General features: G+C 42.5%; 1 protein-coding gene across 1 annotated transcript in view; it reads right to left on the reverse strand.

Moving 5' to 3' along the window:
- Nucleotides 1-7,958, reverse strand: part of LOC149287610 (rab GTPase-activating protein 1-like) — a 68,635-nt gene extending 60,677 nt beyond the window's left edge. The window contains exons 1-6 of the mRNA XM_089492648.1: nucleotides 7,809-7,958; nucleotides 5,897-6,131; nucleotides 5,098-5,305; nucleotides 4,830-5,004; nucleotides 3,728-3,885; nucleotides 1,499-1,609 (exon numbers count right to left, since the gene is read on the reverse strand). Of these exons, the coding sequence (XP_089348774.1) occupies nucleotides 1,499-1,609; nucleotides 3,728-3,885; nucleotides 4,830-5,004; nucleotides 5,098-5,305; nucleotides 5,897-6,131; nucleotides 7,809-7,958 (1,037 nt within the window). The remainder of the gene's footprint in view (nucleotides 1-1,498; nucleotides 1,610-3,727; nucleotides 3,886-4,829; nucleotides 5,005-5,097; nucleotides 5,306-5,896; nucleotides 6,132-7,808) is intronic.
- Nucleotides 7,959-22,347: the final 14,389 nt, after the last annotated feature.

A 22,347-nucleotide genomic window follows, 5' to 3' on the forward strand; every position in this document is an offset into this window, starting at 1 on the left:
TTGGAAAAAAACGGTTTAGGGGGGACTTAATAACTATGTATAAATATATAAGGGGGCAGTACAGAGATCACTCCCAGGACCTATTTATACCTAGGACTGTATCTATAACATGTAGAGGGACATCCTCTACGGCTGGAGGAAAGAAGTTTTCTACACCAGCACAGACAGGGGTTCTTTACAGTAAGAGCGGTGAGATTATGGAACTCTCTGCCAGAGGAAGTGGTTATGGTAAACTCAATAAAAGAGTTCAAAAGGAGCCTGGACGTGTTTCTTGAAAGCAATAATATTACAAGTTATGGATATTAGATTAATAGGGACAGAACGTTGATCCAGGGATTTATTCTGATTGCCATATTTGGAGTCGGGAAGGAATTTTCCCCCTGGTATGGGGCAATTGGCATCATAAGGGTTTTTTGCCTTCCTCTGGATCAACACAGTAGGGACACAATATGTATATAGGTTGAACTTGATGGACTTTCGTCTTTTTTTAACCTTATGAACTATGTTACTATATGCCACTGTGCCCCATGATATGCCTTTTGACCCCCTATATGCCACTCTGCCTCCAGAAATGCCTTATATCCCTATATGCCACTCTGGCATTTAGGGGGTTAAAAGGCATATTATGGGGCAGAGTGGTATTAAGGGGGTTAAAAGGCATTTCATAGAGCACTCCGCCTACAGAAATGCCTTATGCCCCCATTTATCCCCGGTGTGTACTAGTCGGGGAAGCAGGTAGACGTCTATGCGATTCGCGTAAATAACTTCCGCTGCAGCCGGAAGGAGGTGCGGTTAGCAGTGGGGGTTGTCTGCGTCCATCGCACAGACCTTCCCTGATGGACGCAGACAACCCCTGCTGCTAACCGCACCTCCTTAGGGCTGCAGAGTCTACACGCTGCACCGGCTACACACCGGGGACTCAGAAGCACCGGTAAGTTGGGGGGGGTCATAAGACAGGAGGATCCAGGTCCCCTGCAGCGCTGCAGGGGATCTGGATCTTAGTCTCATAGTCAGACCTATTTGAGGTCTGGTTATAAGACGACCCCGATTATAAGACGATGGGTCTTTTTCAGAGCATTTGCTCTGAAAAAACCTTGTCTTATAATCGAGCAAATACGGTAGTTTTTTTATATGCATCAACCCCAAAAACTAAAGAAAACAAAGATAGGGATAAAAAAAAAAGTGTGCCCTCAATATACAAAGCAAGATTTCACTATACAACATTGTAAAATTTTGGTAGTAAAGTGCCATCTCTCGCTTTTGTTTTGTAAACAGGGAGTTAAATTTTATTGCAGAATAATTAGGATATATCTAAACATTTACACATCAATTATCCCAACAGATTTCTCAGTAACAATCACCAAACATATTTGTAAGATCTTATGCAATTCTTAATGTTACCAAAGGTTATCCACATTAGGGACTGCAGTATCGTATCTTAGTTTACTAAATGGTAACATGGGGTGCACAAGCAAAACAAAAAAATCTAAGAAAATACCTCTCAATGGCTAGTTCTTTGTTGGATGTCTGCTGGACATAAATTACAATCTTCTTTTCTGCACCCTGGCGCAGCCTGAAACACTGTTTGTCCTTGTCTTTAGGAACAGCACTGGAAATAAGAAAAAGATTGAAATTAGAAATACCAGAAGTGGCACAGAAGTAAAAGAACAGGCAGAACGAAGTGAGGCTGCCCCTAGTATACATCAGTATTTGCTGTATTTCACTCCTGCCACTGTGTGTGCCCTTTCGGTCCTGGGTTCTGCTGGCTATCATTTGGAAGGTGTTCATCCTGACAGCCTTTTACAGGCAGATTTTGCTAAACCTATAGTACAGGACTGTATTCACCCAACCAGCAATGTCAGCAGACTATAGATCTTTTTTTCTTCTCTCTACTCTTTCGGGGGGGGGGGGGGGGGGGTTGGATATGCTGTTGTCCCTGTGTGTCTGAACCCATGTGTCTTTATTTTAAGTGTTGGACTGGTATATGGATATCGATACCGACTATAAATATATGGTCATATAGTAACTGGACAACCAATAGGTCCTGGCATACACCTATGCCAGGGGCGTCCAACATGCGGCCCGCGGGCCAAATGCGGCCCGCGGAACCTCGAGGTGCGGCCCGCGTGAGATCGGCAGCCAGGATCACAAGAGCCCTGCTGCTTACTTGAGGGAGGGCCCATTCTCTGCTCCAGTCCTGCCTTCTCTGTGGGGAGAACGAGGGAGGCCGCGCCCCCTGCTGAAGTCTGTGAGCGGCATCGAGAGCTGTAGAGCAGGTAAGGGGGTGGGGTAGGTTGTGTGAATGAGTATGTCTGATTGAGGGAATGAATGAATTCGTGTGTGTGTGATAGCATGGATGTGTAAGTGCTGGAACCTAGGCATGATGGGACTGTGATTGCTGTTGGAAATCACACTCCTATCATGCCAAGTCAGCCAGTACATGCTGAAACCTGGCTAGCTGCCCCCCTTGCTGCCAGCGGTATGGGGTCTGCACTTACAGCCACCCTGTACCAGCATGTATTGGCTGACTTGGGATGATAGGAATGTGATTGCTAACAGCAATCACAGTCCCCCCATCATGCCTAGGTTCCAGCATTCACTGGTTGCCTGGGTATAAAAAGAGTGTTTTGCTGTTAGCAATCACACTCCTATCATGCCAAGTCATATTATTGATTTTTTTTGTCCAATTGTGGTGTGTTACTTTTAATAAAAGCGTGGTTACACACTAAAATTGGACAAAAAATACAATGCCCAGCCAACCAGTACATACTGGAATCTGGGTATGCCTGAGACTGCTGTTAACAATCATAATATATCATTTTTTTGTACAATTTTGGTGTGTAACTTACTTTTATTAAAAGTGTGGGGGGGGGCACTTTCAGTTTCGGCTAAGTGAACCCTGAATTTTTGGTTTTGGTCCAGAATTTTCATTTTAGTGCATCCCTAAAATAAATAGAACTATTTTATTTTTACTTATCCAGAATCCTGAATTTGTAGGCCCAGAAATCAGTGAGAGGAAAAGTAAAGGTTTTGTGTCATTTACTTTATTTTAATCGGCATATTTTATTAAAGGCCATATTTTCTCTCAGTGAAAAATTAGTGCGGCCCTCGCACGTATACAATTCTGATGAAGTGTCCCACTGCAGAAAAAACTTGGACACCCCTGACCTATGCAAAGCCAGGGACCAAATACTTGGGATTGGCCCTGGTAATCATTCATGTTAAGAGTTCACCTGGGACCTTGACAGCAAAGGAGTTGCATACATTAAGGACAAAAATAGAGAGGTAAAAAGGAATATGACAGACATCTTATGTGAAGATAAATATGTGTATATCCTAGTGGGGGAAATACGGGGTGATTACATTTCTGTAAATCAAAGAAAAGCAATTATCAGGAAGACAAATTATAAATAGATACTAGTTAAAACGCTAAAAGGAGAGTTGACCGGAGAGTTAAGATTTCAAATTTTGTTATACAAGGTCCAAATACATCCATTGAATTCTGCAATTCAGCCTTCCTTGCTGGAGAAACCTGCCAAAGCTAGCCCTTCATAATGAAAAGAGAAGCGAGGGAGCTGAAACCACAACTCTCCTTTCGGTGAATAAAACCCAAAAAGATGATTAAGTTGCCGAATAAGGAATTTTCCTAATAGGATCCACTACAGAAATGTCAGTATCTGCAGCTTTTAAGTGCTGGAATGACATCTCAAGTCTGTAAAGCCCTTACTTGAAATAGCCCTTGCCATCATCCTCCTTGATCTCAAGCGACACAGAGAAAGAAAAGATGTCGCTGTCAGGGGTCTGCGGTGGGATAGGTGCAGACAGAAGGGTCTGTTTGGCTGAGCGTCGAAATGCAGTAGCAAAACTGTACAAAATGCGGCTCACCTAAATTAAGAGATAGCAAACCAGTATATTTAAAATTACATTTCAAATCAAATATTTTTTTTTTAAAGAGAACATTTCGATATGAGGTGGCACTGCAATATCATACACAACTATTCCTTACCACGACCGACCTCTTAGTTTACAGTTTTACCTAATCAGTAGGTCAAAATTATTACAAATCCAGGAATCCATGTGTGTCTTGTAACAATATCCACTAGATTCTGCATTTGTTTCTCATGCTCGTACAAATGATGAAAATGAATCAGCATTTACAAGGAGAAGGTACAAGCATTAGATATGTGTGTGCGGACCCTATTTTAACTTGTTCAGTAGCAGCAGTTACAGAGTGATGGGAGTTTGAGAAAGCGACAGATAGCTTAGCAGAGGCTGAGATGAACGATCATTGCTCACCTATTATTTTAGTGAAGAAAATGTACTCCCGTTGGGTGGATTGGAAAAACTGTAGATTACTAGTTCCTGAGTAGAGTTTACCAAGACAGTTGCCCACTTTTACTACCAGCCAAATCTCGTTATTTTTTTTATTACCTTTCTATATCTATTATTTTGCATTGATAAATAAATATTGGTGGTGCTACTGTACAATACGTATAATATATGAAAGTTTCTATAATATTGTGGTGGAAATTCAGTCCTGCTCCACGGGGGCTGCATGTGCCTATCATCTGCCACAGGCATACTCTGGGGGACAGTCCAAAAATGAAAGGTAAGTCCAGAAGGTTTCAGGGACCTCCTCCTTTGGGAACACCCACCGAATGTCATTCTGAATTAAGAAAAAGGCCCCCCAATTTTGTTGCTCGAGAACAAACATGGCAAAAACAAAACAAAAATCCATCAACACAACACAACATTTTTTCTTAAGGGCAAAAATTAGTGATTAGGCCCCCGGTTAAAATGACCATTAATCTATTTGGTCACTAACTTACCGCTTCCTGGATCTCACAGCGGAAGACATGTATTCTGAACAACTCTGCATTGTAATGACTCTCTGTAAATGCAAAACAGTCACTTTCTGTAGTTCCATCATGCCCTCGGACACAGAAGAGAATCTTGTAAATTGGATATTTTGCGATCTCTGTATTTGATTGTGGGTCCAGAAGGCTAAGTGAATAAAAGCAAAGTGAATATACAAATGCTTCACCTTCAAATTATGTAAATTTGAGTCACATGTAATAAGGGACAAAAATATCTTACCGAACTGTCCCTTCAGACACATTGGGAACAGAGAGGGTGACATCCAAAGAGTTCTGACACTGTCCTCGTAGAATGGACATCATACGGAGCGCCTCTACCTCACTACGTGGTGCATTAACCGATGCACAACCCAAATAGGTGAGCTTACTGAATACAACACTGTCTTCATCAGGCACTGGAGAGAACAAATCAGGCTCGTCCCCGCTATCTGAAAAACAAACACTAATTCTAGTCTTGAGAGTGTACAGTCATGTGAATTTTCATTTCAGTGAAAGCCAAAGTTTTGCAGTTTGCTAGTCTGGAGCATTCAGATGCGTGTTAACACAATGCCAAGGAGGAAAGACATCAGCGATGATTTTCGAGAAGCAATTGTTGTTGCCCAGCAATTTGCACAATGACAAGACTTTTATATATGAAGAGATAACTGTTGCGGTATATAGAAGTAACAATCCACAAATAGCTTAAGGTAAAGCATGATAAACTCAACTTGACAAAGGGATTGTCAGTAGAAATAATGCCAGATTACAAGAACGTTTTATTTAAAGAATACAAAATGAATACAGATGGGCATCTATGTTCTGTAGCTAACATTCCAAAAGAACACTTCTCTAACTTTTAACTATATACAGTTCCCATTTCTGAAATTTAAAGGAAAGCAATCAGGCTAACCTGTAAATAAAAATAGCGAGTGGATGTTAGTTTTATGTGGCTAATAACCTACAGCATGTGGAAATTTACAGCACGACAGATCATTAATATTTTATTTTTTTTAGCCACGCACTAGTATGTTAAGTAATACCTTGTTGTGCTGGTTTCACTGGGAGACTCATGTCTTGTTTTTGTAGGCCAACAGAGGACGGATTTATAGAAGACGATGTAGTGGAGGCTTCATTTGATGGCTCATCCTGGTCATGTCCATCAGGGCGAGTTCTTTCCAAGTCGTCTACATGTTGATTATGGTCATCGCCTGGTGTGTCCATCAGAACATCTTCCAGTTCCTTCTGGAGTTCTTGCTCACTCCCATTGCCCACAATCTACAGACACGATTAATATACAAAATACATTTGTTTTAATTACGACTACCAGAAGTCAAACATTCATATGCCACAAAGTAAGCATCCCTGGGATATACCGTATTTGCTTGATTATAAGACAACCCTGATTATAAGATGACCCCCAAAACCTGAATATTACCGTATTTGCTCTATTATAAGACTAGTTTTTTTCAGAGCAAATGCTCTGAAAAATACCCCTCATCTTATAATCAGACATCAAATAGAGGTCTGACTATGAGACTAAGATCCAGATCCCCCACAGCGCTGCAGGGGACCTGGATCCTCCTGTCTGGTAACCCCAGCTGCTGCCGGCACTTCTACCAGGGCCTCCATCACCGAGCTCTTGCAGCAGCGGAGGTTGTCTATGCGTATCGCGCAGACCTTCCCCGGCTGCGAACGTCTACTCGATGGATGCAGACAACCCCCACTACTGCTGGTACTTCTGCCGGGGCTTCTATGACGGAGCACCGGCGTCATATGACCTTCGGGTCCTCCGTCATAGAAGCCCCGGCGGAACTAACTCCGGCCTCCACCCGCTGCCCCCACGGAGTCAGAAGCACTGGTAACTCGGGGGGGTTATATGGGGGGGGCATAAGGCATTTTTGGAGGCAGAGTGCCCCATGATATGCCTTTTAACCCCCTATATGACACTTTGCCTCCAGAAATGCCTTTTAACCCCCTATATGCCACTCTGCCTCCAGAAATGCCTTTTAACCCCCTGTATGCCACTCTGCCTCCAGAAACGCCTTATACCCCCATTTGCCACTCTGGCAGCCGGGGAAGGTCTGCGTGACGCACGTAGACAACCTCCGCTCCTGCTCGCGATCAGTGATAGAAGCCCCGGTGGAAGTTCCGGCAACAGCTGAGGTTACCAGACATGAGGATCTGTCTGTCTGTCTGCAGCGCTGCGGGGGATCTGGAGCTTAGTCTCATATTATATGATCATATGATTATAAGACGACATTGATTATAAGACAAGGGGTACTTTTTAGAGCATTATATATTATAGACACACATACATACATACACACACACACGTTCTACACACAGACATATACTAAAAGGGTCCAAACATGAGTGCCAACTGAAGAATAAAAATGGATAAAGTTCGAACCATGCTACTGGTTACATCTATTGTATTGTATGTCAATGCCACCAAGCTTCATACCTCTTCATGGCATCTGATTTATTCTCGGATTCGTTTTCCCCCCTTTAACACCGTCATAGGTGTCAAAATGGTCAAACAGCCCAATACCCATGTTGGTTATAACCATGTAATAAGAGCAAATGTGTAAGCAATATTTATACTCAAGTTCTGACTTGAAACAGAATCATCTGAGAACAGGATCTGCAAGTGTTTTGTACTTGTGTTCTGTATATGGCAGGTGCAGTCTGTTTACTAGAGACAATCTGTCCTGATTTTGAAACACACCTAAAGAAGAAAAGGACAATCTCTGGGAAAATGCACACCACCAGCACAAGTTAAATAAGCATTACACTGCATCCAAGCATGATGCATGCTCCAAAACGCACATAACATATACTTTAAGAAAGCATGAGGACTCTTTCATATTCTGTTCATGACATTACCCAGTAGGAATCACATATACCGTGTCACTTTGCATGCTGATGCACAAAGACTCCACTCATACCCACCTTTAATCCAGTCTTCTCATCATCGCTGCCATTATTTGCAGAATGCATTTCATCCCCTTGCTTGTAAACCAACACAAAGTCCTCACTATTCAGGGTGGACACCGAGTCAGAGGACACGCTGATCTTCCCCACAGATGCCTTGTCATCCATATTTCATAAACGACGCTCCACTCATGAACAGCCCTCTGGAACAATAATTACATCAAATAACGTTCTGTTTTTGCTTGATACCCAAATAAAATCTATAATTCAGATAGAATATATTTAAAAAATCGAATGACTGCAAGACCAGTGGACTGTCACATTCACAAAATCTGTGACCGTCATTAAACTTCGAGAGTCAGCGAACATTTAAAGGGTGTGCCAGTATGTGGTATATACGGAGTATAATAAATAAATAATAATTAAAAAAAAAAAAACACGTGACAATCAGTACTTCATGTTCAAACAAAGCCAGATTATGAAATAGTATTTTCCCAACATACAGTGGCAGTACGATGGGTAATGTTCTTTTCTTGGGACAAGCTGATCTAAAGATAAAAACAATTAAGTGCCCCGGAAGCCCTCCTCCTTACCCATAAAAACCGGGGCCGAACCGGAGGTAGACAGTTCTTTTCTTGTCCCTTACAGGGACGGACAGGTGTTTCGTCGGTCCGGACAGGAGTTCGGCATCTGGTGAGGCGCACAGGTTGCTGCCTGGGGGTCTTCGTTGCCTCCGATTGCTCCCCGGGTGGCGAGCAGAGAGAGGCTTCCCTCCGTAGCGGTCCGCGTTACGGAGGATGTACTGAGTTCTTCCTTTTCTGAGCAAGGAAGTGGGAGCATGCGCAGTGTAGGTGGAACGCACGCCCGGGTGGCGTTGCGTTCCACTGAAGATCCGATCGCGCTACTGAGCATGCGCGAATCTGATCTTCCGGAGGGCGGCAATTTTAAAATTGCATTTAAGCGCTTTTGCCTGTCTGACTGCTGGAGCTTTCGTCAGTACAGTGCAGCCGTGTCACCAGCCCCCCCACACGGTTCAGAGGAGGTTAGGGTAAGATATTTTCTTTATCTTGACTCTTTCCTATCCTCTTCCCTCCTAAAAATATATATAAAAAAAATAAATAAATAAATAAATTTTTAATATACATTTTTTATTTTTCTTCAGATGTCTAGTCCGTTACCATCAGAGAATCCGGATAAGGATAAAAGACCTGCTTCCGCTCCCAAAAAGGCCACTTCCAAAGCTAAGCATTTGTCATGTGCTGAATGTGCTACTCCACTGCCGGATGGCTGCAGGAAAAAGGTGTGCAACGCCTGCTCTGCTGACCAGCTTGCTGCTGAGAAGCGCAAAGACCTTCAATCCTTCCTCGGGTGGTTCCAGGAAAATTTGGCGCAAACTTTTGAAGCTTTTCAATTTTCGGCAGCTCAATCTCAGGAGAGAGTTAAGTTGGTTTCCACGCACAAGCGCAAGAGATCCAGGTCTTCCTCTCATTCAGACCTTTCCTCGGGTGAGGTCTCCCGGTCCTCTAGTTCTTCTAGTGATAGTTCGGAGGAAGAGATTATTTTCCCCTCCCAGGATCTCCGTAGGTTCACCAAGGAGGTGACTCGTATGCTCCTAGTAGGTGACGTGGGGAAGGTTAAAGGTTTTCCTGTACTCCCTAAAGTGGATGACCTTATCGCCAGGGAATGGAAGCACCCTGAAAAAAGAGCCTTCATTTCTAAACGCTTTAAGCAGTTGTTCAGGCTTCAGGGGGAATATTCTTGGGAAGATCCCCCCAAAGTGGACATACAGGTGGCCCAGCTCTCCAAAAAGACTACTCTCCCCATCGGTGAAGTGTCCGGGCTCAAAGACCCTATGGACAGGAGAGCAGAGACTTCTTGCAGGCGGGTGTTCCAGGCGGCAGGAGCTCAATGTAAGGTGGCAGTGTCGAGTGCTGCAGTGGCTAGGGCCCAGCACATGTGGCTTCAACTTTTGCAAGATTGTCTTGCGGATGATGTTGATTCTGAGATCAATCAACTGTTGAAAAATTTAAAACTTTCCAACGATTTTCTTGTGGATGCAGCTCAGGAGTCCCTTAAACTCTCAGCCACGAACATGGCCTTGTCATCCGTGTCACGCAGAGCCCTTTGGTTACGGTCCTGGACGGCGGATTCAGCTTCTAAATCTGCGCTTTGTGAATTACCTTTAGAGAGTAAGAAGTTGTTTGGTGCTCCGTTGGAGGATCTTATTAAGCAGATCTCGGATACTAAGAGAGCTTTGCCTCAGGATCGAAGGCCAAGGTGAAACCGCAGATATCCTTATAGGAACCCGAGACCCGTCTTCCAATCCTCCAGATCTCAGAATTTTCGTGGGCCTTTTGGAGATAAAAAATTCCAAGAGCGGCCGAAAAAGCAGGATAAAAGAAAATTCTGACTGCAAAGTGGGAGGACGCCTACGACTCTTCGGCCTATCCTGGGAACAGACCACACAAAATCCGTGGGTTCGTCAGATTATTTCGGAGGGTTACAGGATAGAGTTCTTTCGGCCTCCGGTCCGCCAGTTCCTGATTTCGTCCTACCCTTTGGAAAGGAAAAATTGGACTCTCTTTTCCGAAAGCATGAAACTCCTGGGAAAAGCGGTGATAGAGAAAGTTCCTGTTCACCAAAGATTTCAAGGGGTCTATTCCCGGTTGTTTCTGGTACCAAAGCCGGATGGCTCCTTGCGTCCGGTTCTGGACCTGAAGTCAGTAAACAGCTGTATCCCCTACCAGCATTTCCGGATGGAGAGTATCACCTCGGTCACTCAGGTACTAAAGGAGGGAGATTTTATGGTCACCTTAGACCTGAAAGACGCTTATCTTCATGTACCGATTGCCGAAGCATCCAGGAAGTTTCTGAGGTTTGCCTTGCGCGTCAATCACAGGGTGCATCATTTCCAGTTCAAAGCCCTTCCATTCGGTCTGGCATCAGCCCCAAGAGTTTTTACGAAAATCCTTTGTCCTTTGACAGCTCATCTCAGAGAACAGGGTATCTCGATAATTCCTTACCTGGACGATTGGCTGATCATGGCGGCCTCCCGGGAGAAACTTTTGTCAGACCTTTCCACTACTATGAGGTTCCTGGAACTCCACGGATGGTTAATCAACAAGAAAAAAATCTTGCCTCATTCCCGCTTCCAGGACTCTTTTTCTGGGGTTTTTGGTGGACTCAATGTCCCTTTGCGTTTATCTTCCGCGTTCCAAGCGCCTCAAGATAAAACAAGTGATCTCGTCACTGCAAAGAGATCCAATTTGCTCTGTCAGGAAGGCTATGAGCGTTCTGGGTCTTCTCACCGCTGCCATCCCAGCGGTTCCTTGGGCAAGGTGTCAACTTCGTCCCTTGCAATGGCAGATCCTCTCGAACTGGTCCAGGCAAGAAGAAGATCTGGAAACGTCCTTCACTATAAGTGGCCAGGTTCTCTCCCAGTTGAATTGGTGGAAGCAGTCGTCCCATCTCGCCAGAGGACTCTCTTTCCGTCCCCGAGGTTGGATTATTATTACCACGGATGCCTCCGGCCGAGGATGGGGAGCCCATTTGGGCTCCCTTTTTCGAAGAGGAGATTGGGCTCCAGTAGATGCTGTCCGCTCTTCAAATTTCCTAGAGCTAAAAGCAATTCTTCAGGCTCTCCTGGCCTTCAGATCGTTTATAGAGGGTCAAGCTGTCAAGATCCAATCAGACAACGCAGCGGCCGTCGCATATATCAACAAGCAGGGCGGCACGCGGATCTGAAGTCTTCAGATCCTGTGCTCAGTTATTATGGAGTGGGCCCAACTTCATTTGACGGACATTTCGGCGACACACATCAGAGGCCGCTACAATGTAATCGCGGACGATTTAAGCAGAGCAAGATGGTCGCAGACAGAATGGTCTTTGACCCCTCAAACCTTCTCCACTCTGATGTCACTCTTCGGTCTTCCGGAAATAGATTTGATGGCGACTCGCAAGAACCGCAAGGTCCCGGTGTTCGCATCCCTCAACCGATGGGATCGTCCACAATTTTTGGACGGTCTTTCCAGGGTGTGGAATTTCCGGTTGGCCTACATCTTCCCGCCAGTGGCATTGATTCCTCGAGTTCTGCTGAAAATCCGAAACGACAAGGCCAGGGTCTTGGCCATCCTTCCATACTGGCCCAACAGGGGTTGGTTTGTCCTCCTCCGGCAGTTGACTATCACCTTTTGGGAGCTTCCAATTTCTCCACATCTTCTCGAGAACATCGACCTTCGCCTGGAACTTCTTCAGATGTTCCGTTTGACAGCCTGGCTGTTGCAAGGCTGATTTTGAGTGACCAGGGTTTGGACAAGGACGTCGCAGACTTTCTGTTGACTTCAGTCAGGAGTTCAACTTCCAAAATTTATTTTCGGGTATGGACCAAGTTCCTCCGATGGTGCACCGCTAGGCACCTTCCCATTTTCCCTCCTGCCATCAATTCCGTCATTTGTTTCTTACGGGAAGGTCTGACTTTGGGCCTGAGTGTCTCGACCCTAAAAGGGCAGATCTCGGCCCTTAGTCATTTTTTTCTTTCGGATCTGGCCTCTCACGTGTTTATTAGACGTTTTTTTAAGGCCGCTACTATTCGCCGTCCTCCTAGGAGGTCCTTGTTTCCATCATGGGATCTTGCCGTTGTACTTCGAGCCTTATGTTCAGCTCCCTTTGAACCTCTGGAGGAGGTATCCATGAAGTTTCTGTCGCTGAAAACGTTTTTTTTAGTGGCTATTACATCGGCTAGGAGAGTTGGAGAAATCCAGGCGCTTTCGTCCTCTCCGGAGTTCACGATTTTTCATGACGACAAAGTGGTTCTCCATGTTAAACCTTCTTTTCTCCCCAAGGTCATTTCCCGTTCCACTATTAGTCAGCCCTTGGTTCTTCCTACTTTTTTTCCGTGTCCTTCTTCTCCGGAGGAATTGTTTTGGCACACGTTAGATGTCAAGAGGGCTTTGGAGATTTATATTGCTCGTACCTCCTCCATCCGTTCTTCGGACCAGCTATTTATCAAATTTTTTGGACGGTCGGCCGGGTCAGCAGTTTCTAAGGCTTCTATTTCTCGTTGGCTAGTGGACGCCATCCGCATGGCTTACCACTCTAGTGGTCTCACTCTACAATGGCCCATCAGGGCACATTCTACTCGGGCTATGGCGGCCTCCTGGGCTGAAAGAGCTGCAGCTTCTCCTGAGGACATTTGTACGGCTGCTACCTGGTCCTCATTTTCCACTTTCGTGCACCATTATCGGCTAGACATCTTTTCCTCCTCTGCGGCGGATTTTGGGTGTAAGGTGCTCCAGGCAGTGGTCTCTTAAGATGGCCCCCCCATTTCTGGGATCTTGCTATATCCCATCGTACTGCCACTGTATGTTGGGAAAAACGGAAATTTTTACTCACCGTAAATTCCTTTTTCCTTAATACAGTGGCAGTACCGGTTTCCCTCCCTTGTTTAATAAATTATGTTTGCAAGCTATTTGGTGTCTGTCTTGTTACTTACTGTCTACCTCCGGTTCGGCCCCGGTTTTTATGGGTAAGGAGGAGGGCTTCCGGGGCACTTAATTGTTTTTATCTTTAGATCAGCTTGTCCCAAGAAAAGAACATTACCCATCGTACTGCCACTGTATTAAGGAAAAAGGAATTTACGGTGAGTAAAAATTTCCGTTTCTCCTAGCTAGACACAGGTGAGCAACCAATGGTAAGGTGGATTGTAGATACACTATATGTTTACGTACCCTAAATTTCCCATTTATACTAGGAAGAGAGAGAGCGCGAGGTGATCAGTTTGTTATAATATGTATGTGTATGTATGTGTGTGTATTACACGTACACTACTATTCAGAAGTTTGGGGTTGCTTAGAAACGGCCTTGTTTTTGACAGAAAAGCAAATTTTGACCATTAAAATAACATGAAATCATAAAATATTACTCCTGTATTCTAATGGCTATATCAAGCGACAACTTCACAAAAATTAAACTCTGGTTTGTCTGCTTTTCATAAACAGTTTTATGTGGGTAATTTAAATTGGAAGGATGTTAAACTGCCCCAGGTGGGACATGGATCCACTAAAGTAATCTCTGAAACGTACATGTTCAGCTTGTGGCTTCACAGGCTCCACAAAACATGGCAAATTAATATATTAATGTATTGCTGATCTCAGATGATGTTGCTGAATACAAACCAAGGCATTATTAGCAACTGCATATATATATATATTACTGTGTATATATATATAATACTTAAAATAAATGGAAATTATACAGCAATATATATATATATATATATATATATATATATATATATATATATATATATATACATATATATATATACACACACACACACTCACTGGCCACTTTATTAGGTAAAACTGTTCAACTGCTTGTTAACACAAATAGCTAATTCCATCAGGATAATGCAGCATATGACAAAGCTCACATCATCTCACACTGGTTTCTTGAGCATGACAATGAGTTCACTGTAAGTCATGGATGTGCAGCCAACAAATCTGCAGCAACAGTGTGATGCCATCATGTCCACACGGACCAAAATCTCGGAGGAATGTTTCCAGCCCAATCTAATGCCTTTGGGATGAACTGGAAAGGAGTTGCGAGACAGCCCTTCTTATCCAACATCAGTGCATGAACTCACAAGTTCTCTGCTGGATGAATAGGCAAAATTCCTACAGAAACCATCCTTCCAAAATCTCGTGGAAAGCACTAAATTAGAAAGAGGAAATGTACTGATGAAGAAATATACAACAGAACTGCCAAACAAGTTCTGTAGTAGAAGTTTTAATGCCTTCCATACAAGAATACATATTACAAAGCCCAACTGTATGCATTTTCTGATGAAAGCACAAAATTTGACTTTTGGTAAAAATAAAATAAAAAAAAATAAAAAAATATATATATATATATATAAAAAAATTTTAACATGTCAATTCCCTTGATCAAAGCCAGAAAAAAAATGACTGTCAAGAAGTTCTACTATTTAGTTATATGTAGCAAAATGTTTCTATTTCCACATTTGTTTGCCTGGGTTATACAACACATTGCCTACAGGGATGTAACATTTCTACCGATCTGCTTTGTACTGTTCAATTCTCAAATACGGTAATTACAAAAAAAATTTAAAAAATGGCTTCAACATATTAACGCCCTGCATTTTAATAAGAGTCATTACAGAACTCAATAAAAACAACGTATGCTGCCTTACTTGTTTTAATATGTTCTAAATGATTACTTATAAAAGCTTCCTTTGTTGCATGCATGAATATGTGAGGGATATGTGACATATTATACATCCACAAAGACTATCATTTTTTTTCCAGCACTTTATTGGTTGCTAAATTGGGAATGCCAGTCTTTTAACATGATTTGCACCAAAAGCCACACACTTTGTTCACTTAATATGCAACAAATTCATTCTTACAAGAATTCTTACAAAAGGCAGTTGCATCGCTTGGGGTGGAATCTCAACTCCATAGCCCAGAATCTGGAGACTTTTGGGAGCAGTGGTCTCCAAACTACAGCCTGCAGTAACCTGGAGCATCCCAAATTTGTGTGGCTGTAGCTGCAGCCATAAAAGAGATTGAGGCACAGATCTCCCAACCACTGCACATCTGCCGGTTAGCATTGCACCTGATGCGAGATACAAACATGTATTTTGTGTGCACGTATATACATGTGTGAGCGTCTTTACTCCACTGCCATTGAATCTGCTACAGGCTCTAGCCCTGGACCTAGCAAAGCTGGTAAAAGGTAATTTAATGTGTTAATTTGGACTCAAAAGCCATAACCAATGCATACATTCAACTGCCACATCATCTACAGATATATTTTAAAAATGATTTGCACAAACATAAGGAACAAGTCATAGATTAATATGATGCGATTACAAATCTTTCCCAAAAGTAATTATTTTTGCCTTATTTTGATCTTCCAAGGGTCTAACCAATACAAGCCTGTGCTCATGTAACACCCAGGGAGGAGGCAAAGGGTTTGTTGCCAGAGGTGGATGTTTGAGTGCTTCTGTTTCTTCTGCGTTATAACTATTGGCAGAAGAAAAACAAATATCTTATTGCACTTCAAATCAGTGATAATTTAAAATATCCATCTAATATTTTCTAAAATTGCCAGGGAACAGCATATTTTGGATGTCAAACTTTTTATTGAGTAAACTAATTATTTGTTATGCGTGGCAAAATGCAAATAGTTTGTTATTTTTTTTGTTTTGTTTTGCCACACCATTTGGTCACCTTTGGTATCCCCCCTTATTGTAATTCAAAATATATTTGGGTTGCTTTGCTAAAGGGATAAGGTATCTCCATACAGAGTTTGTAACTACTATCATAACTTGGATAATCGCACAATTATGGCACCAATCCCACCCATAAAATAAAATGCACTATGTAGGTCCAACGACATTTCCAGACACAGGTTTTAATTGTCTCAGATAACTCCCCCATCATAGTTCAGGAAGTAGGTGCCGTAGAGATCACTTAAGAGCGTGTCATTTGGAGGAGAATAACATGTGCGTTCCTGTGGCTGAGAGTGGTATTTGTGTTTGAGTCTGTCAGTGTGGCTCAGAGGAGTCACTATAAACATGCATATAGAGGTAAAGAGAGGTCAGTATGAGTAAGGCGTACATCAGTTTGCATGAGTGTGTTTAAAACATGATCAGTGTGTTTGTGTCATTGTGGCAATGAATTGTAAGATATCGTGGAACTTACTACTCAGTGGTACACCAAAAGCTTGTATATACAGTAGTTATTTGCACAACTTTAAAAGGGACACTCAAGCCATCATATGCACCTTAGTGCATACGATACCCATTTGGTCTATTTAAATGGTTGAGGTGCCCCCGTGACAAATGCATTTGCCCCTTTAAGCGATTTTCTGCGCAGGAGATGTGCATGGCTGGACACATCTCCTTGCATGTGATATACTCCAGCATCTGTTCACATGCATGGGAAGTGCTCCTATAGCTTTCAATGGGAGCCCTTTCCTGTCACTGATTAGCTGCTTCAAACAGCCAATCGGTGGAAAGAATCATTGGACCACAGAGAAGGGCTGCTACAGCTACCTCATATTATGAAGGATGCATATTAAAGTACCTCTGCGTTCTTCTTTAGCGGGGTTGTCAGTGACAGTAAACATGCATGCAGCCAATTTACACTGTTAAGTAAACTGTGCTCACAACCAATTTAGTCTCCAATTTTGAGTCCTTATATAACTATACAGAGCTTGAGTATACTGGCAAACAAAAGTAGTACTGTGCATCTTTCATATAAAGCACACTGTATCTCCAGCAGAGCTTGAAAACATGACACATGAAACAAGTTCTCCATACAGAGCTCTTCTGTCACATGCATCACTGGAGTCACAAGCAGATGAATGGAGACTTGTGGGTCAGTATTCACAGTGAATAATCATGAACATGGTCTGCACACGCTAAGTATAGGTGCAGGATAAAAAGACACACATGAGGCCTACTTTATAACAATGCTTGCATTCTTCTGCCGCACACTGAATCATAAGCTGGGATTTGACACAAGTAACACTGCACGATCGGATCTACATGTGAAGTCAGTAATTCCACAACCCATAGCATCTATGCGTGCACCGGTAGCCGGGCCAATACAACATGTGTCATATTTAAGAATTCGGATTTTAACCTCTATATCAAGCAGTTGAATAAAATGGGCGGAAGCAAATGTCAATAACAAAGCTGACATTTTGCATATCCGTCAACAACGTTGATTCCAGATGCGGAAGGGTATACAGATCTCTCCCGCAAAACATATGTGTTCTAGAAAGCTTTATATGCAGAAACGCCGAGCGCCCGTACCAATGTTCACTCACCATAACTTGATCTGGCAAGTCACATAGCACAACTCACTACAACACTGAACAACACAGCTGTGATCTGTCATCGCCATCAAAGGAGCTGTCCCGAATCACCATGCAGAAAACAACCAATCCCGGTAGTCTCATCAATACCTCCGTCTCCCCCGCCCTCCCATTTGATACCCCAGGTTTCTCACCTCCGGGATCCAGGCCATGAACGGAACCCTTCCGGAAGTGACGACATGCGTTTCAGTGTCATGTAAAGGGTCGGCCCCACACTGTAAACATCCGGCTAACGATTCAATAGGCTTTATTGACAGCTGACAACGCTGTGGTAATCGGATCAGTCGCGCCAGATCCGAAATGTATCGTTAAGTTGTATACCAACCGTGTGCGGTGTGCGAGAAGGGAGCCAAGAGCTGTCAATATGGGGAGGTAAATACTCCCTAAAACTAATGTTCGTTGAATGTTAAACAAAACTCCGCCTACAGTCAATACTAAAAACTTGTCAAGGTATCGTTATGTACTGTCCGTGTGTAAGACTATTCTGACTAGATATACTTAGACACAAATAAAAATAGGTTCATGCGATATAAAAAACTAAAGAACAGGAAATGAGATGTGGATGTGTTCACGCAACACAGATTTCAAATGGCAAACACACAGTAGTCCATATCTCCCAAGTGTCCCTTGTCCCTATCTATGAGGGACAGTCCCATCTAGGACGGCAAGATCGTTTTGTTTTTTTTAAATCCGTCACCTATACATTTTTTTTTCTTTCAACTTTCTACATTATATAAACTGAATAAAGATACTCTTCCACCTAGGGTGCTTTGAAGGAAGGAAAGTAAGAATAATACATGTAATTTGCATATGTCCCATAAAAACAGCCTTTATAGGTTAATGTACTTACCACTGTTGCTTAGCAACCGTGCTGTATGTTACACTGCTTTGCAGAGCATTGCTGAAACAAGCACACTTCGTAAGCAGAGCAGAGCTTAGCTTGGTTTCAATGCAGATTTAAGAGTCCCCATAAGAAATGATTTGCATAGCAAATTACAGAAAAACAGCAGTGTCTTTTAAGACTAAGATAAGCTCATTTAGCATTCATACAAGAGAGGAATATACAGTAATTATTTAATAGATATCCAAAAAAAAATAAGCAAGTGGAAGAGCACTTTTAAAGTGACAATCATATCATCATATGCATATGAAAATGTTTTCATACTGAATTTGCCCCTTTCTCCACCCACAGCTATTTATTGTACAGACAATGTGTTCAGGCAAAAACATCTCCTGGCACATGATGCACTTAATGTCGGCGCCGGTGCTAAATTGGCAAGAGTTCTGCAATGGGGGCTAATGACCCCCAGCACTAATGCTAAGAATTACTCAAATTGATTTTGAAAATTGGAATATAGCTGCTTGTGTAGAGCCCTCACCAGCTGATGAGGGAATAAAGGTTATTTTAATAAGGGACAAACAACTGCTGCTGCTTTGCCACAGAAATATATGCTTAAGATATATATATATATAAAAGAAAAACCTTGATAACGAAACATTTTAAATACAATCTTCATTAATAACATTAGCATTCACCATTTTACGAGATCCCATTACATCTCCCCTTTCCATTGGGGTGTTTTACTCCCTTAATGACCAGGCTGTTTTTTTTACCTTTGGGACCGAGGCACTTTTGCGGTGCTCGTGTTTAGATGTAATTTTCTCCTCACCCATGTAGTGTACCCACATAAGTTATATGTTGGGATTTTGTAGGACAAGAAGGGCTTTCTTCATATACCATTTTTGATCATATCTAATACACTATAAAAAAAAATATGATGAAAAATTGAAAAAAAACACTTTTTCTCACTTTTACTCATCCAAAAAAGCTAATGAAAAAACATGCTAAATAGATCCTATTATTTGTCTTGAGTTTAGAAATACCCAATGTTTTTATGGTTTTTTTTCTTTTTTCTACAAGTTATTGGGCAATAAAGATTGAAGAAAAGAATAAAAAACTACACTACTTGAAGATTAACTGGTATTATAAAAGTAATCCAGTTGATACACTTCTGTCTAATAAACTAAAGGGAAAGAAACAGTCTATGAGAATTAGAACTCATAGGGATTAGCCTTTAATGAATATTATAAGACTTTATATAAGTCGATAAATAAAGATTCAGAACATCCCCCAACATCCCCAGTATACTTCTCCAAAAGAAAGATTCCTAAAATATCAGAACAATTAGAGGAAATTAACAAACCCATTGATCTAGAGGAAGTAAAAAAGGCTATAAACAAATTACAAATTAACAAGGCACCAGGCCCGGATGGATATAGTAATACATTTTATAAAATATTTAAGGATCTGCTAGCGGCAAGGATGGTCATGACCTTTAACGAGGTGATCAGGAGCGGCTCTTTCCCGGCTGACATGCTAAGGGCTAACATTGTCCCTATACTTAAGACTAAAAAGGTCCAGAGATCCTATCACATTACCGCCCAATCTCACTTCTTAATGGAGATGTAAAAATGTACGCAGCTATTTTGGCTACAAGAATTAAACGGATTATAGTCTGACAAAACCAGACGGGTTTCATGCCCGGTAGAATGGCCAGACATAATATTAGAAGGGTAATTGATATCTTTGATGTCTCCCATCGTTCAGCTCTCCCTACTTTGGTCCGGTCATTAGATCCGGAGAAGGCATTTGACAGGGTCAGATGGGACTTCTTGGGACAAACGTTGGAAGCCTGTGGCCTGAAGGGAAATATCTACAATGCTATTATGGCTCTATATACTTTTTCCCTCAGCTAGGGCAGTGAGCCCTGGGATAGATGCAGGTATATACTTGAAAGGTTGATACTTCCCATCAGCACTACTACTCCTAGCTACTAATAGGATTAACCCTACTCAACCCTTCTTTGGTATTAGTGTAAAGAAATGTGACCTGCATTTCAAACTTTATGAATACACATCTCTCCCCTGTGCAGAGTGCTTGGTTTTAGCCAATGCCTTCTTAGGAATGTCTTCCAAGAGCAGATTCTTTCCTACCTGTTAAGGGAAGGAAAAAAAACATTGGGGGGTAGTGGAGAGGGGTAATTTGCAGGTTTTTGTTCCTGCCCTGAGTCAGAAGGAGGACTCTATCCTGCCCCTTACCCTCAGTGAATACAAATAATCAAACATTTAGAACAAAATAATCTTTTTAGGAAGAACAAAAAAGTTGCTACCGGGAAGTGACAAGGAAAATAAATTATCAGGTATGACTCCAAATTATCATGTCTGATAAATTTATAGACACTTCCTTGAAAATATGATCAATGGGGAATCCCAGCAGCCTCAGCCCACGATGTTGCGACAGCCCGGGCGGAATGAGCTTTAAGGCCTGAGGGAGGTTCTTCTCCAGCCATTTGGCTATGGAAGTTCTAGAGGCCACAAGACCCTTCCTGGCTCTGGAAAAGGAAATGAATAAACTGGATGACCTTCTCCAGGAAGCAGTTCTTTGCAGGTATATATCCAAACATCTTCGGACGTCTAGGCAGTGGAGCAGGCGTTCTTTGTCATTCTTAGAAACTGCACAAATAAAATAGTGGTACAATCTCTTGCTGCAGATGGAATGGAGAAAATTCTTGGGGTAGAAATTCCGGAGGGGTGCACAAAACTACCTTTACCAGCAGAAAAGGCAGTAAAATGGGGAGAGACTGAATTTTAGCTACTTGTCTAGTAGATGTTAAGCTCACCAATAGGACAGTCTTCCAGGTCAGAATCCTGATGAGAACATCTTGAAGGGGCTCGAAGGAAGGAAAAGTCAGATGAGAGAGAACTAGATTTCCATAGTCTGGAAATGGCCTTCATAAAATGACTAACCCAAGGGTGCATAGCCAACTGCTTGTTCAGGAGAGAAATATGGGCTGCAAACATGAACCTTCAGGGTGGCTAGAGACAGACATTTATGAAAACGTGACTGCAGAAAGTCCAAGATTCTGCTAATACAGACTTCATCCGTTTGTAGATGGTTGCTCGAACACCAGGAACAGAAGTTCTTCCACATTTTATCATACCGGAGATTAGTAATGTGCTTCCTACTCTTTAAGTATCAGCAAACTCTTCGGAGAGACCAGCCTCCCTTTCAGAATCCACTCGGTTAACTTGAGGTACGTGGCGTTTGGATGGAGAAAAGGCCCTTGAAAAACCAGGTCCGGCTTGGTTTCTTATCTCTTTAGTACTCTCTATAGACAGATTAGCTCTGGATATCAAATCCTTTTGGACACCAAATCCACAGTCCTGTGTATTTGCTGTGTCAGGAGATCTGGGGAGTTTGCTGCTAGAAGCCAATTATCCATATAGGGGACCACCTTGATACCTTCTTTCCTCAGAAAAACTTCTGATAGCACCTTGGTAAGAACCCTTGGGGCAAAAGCAAGACTGAAGGGGAGGGCCTGGAACTGAAAGTGAAGAATACCACCAGAGGAATAAATAGCTACACGTAGGTACTTCTTAGACTTTTCCGGATGGGGATGTGAAGACGCATCTTGTGGAGTTGCCAAGAGTAGCCCAGAAATCTCCCTGGGACAGAAGTTCTATGGTTGATTTTATTAACTCCATCCTGAACTTTTTGTAAGACACAAAACATTTCAAGAACTTAAGATCTGTTATTAGCCTGAAATCTCTGGATGACTTTGGAACAGCAAAGACATGGGAATGCCTCTTT

This window comes from Sceloporus occidentalis, unplaced genomic scaffold (genome assembly GCF_023333645.1).
Source record: "Sceloporus occidentalis isolate IW3139 unplaced genomic scaffold, rSceOcc1.0.p SCAF_58, whole genome shotgun sequence".
NCBI classification, from domain to species: Eukaryota; Metazoa; Chordata; class Lepidosauria; order Squamata; family Phrynosomatidae; genus Sceloporus; species Sceloporus occidentalis.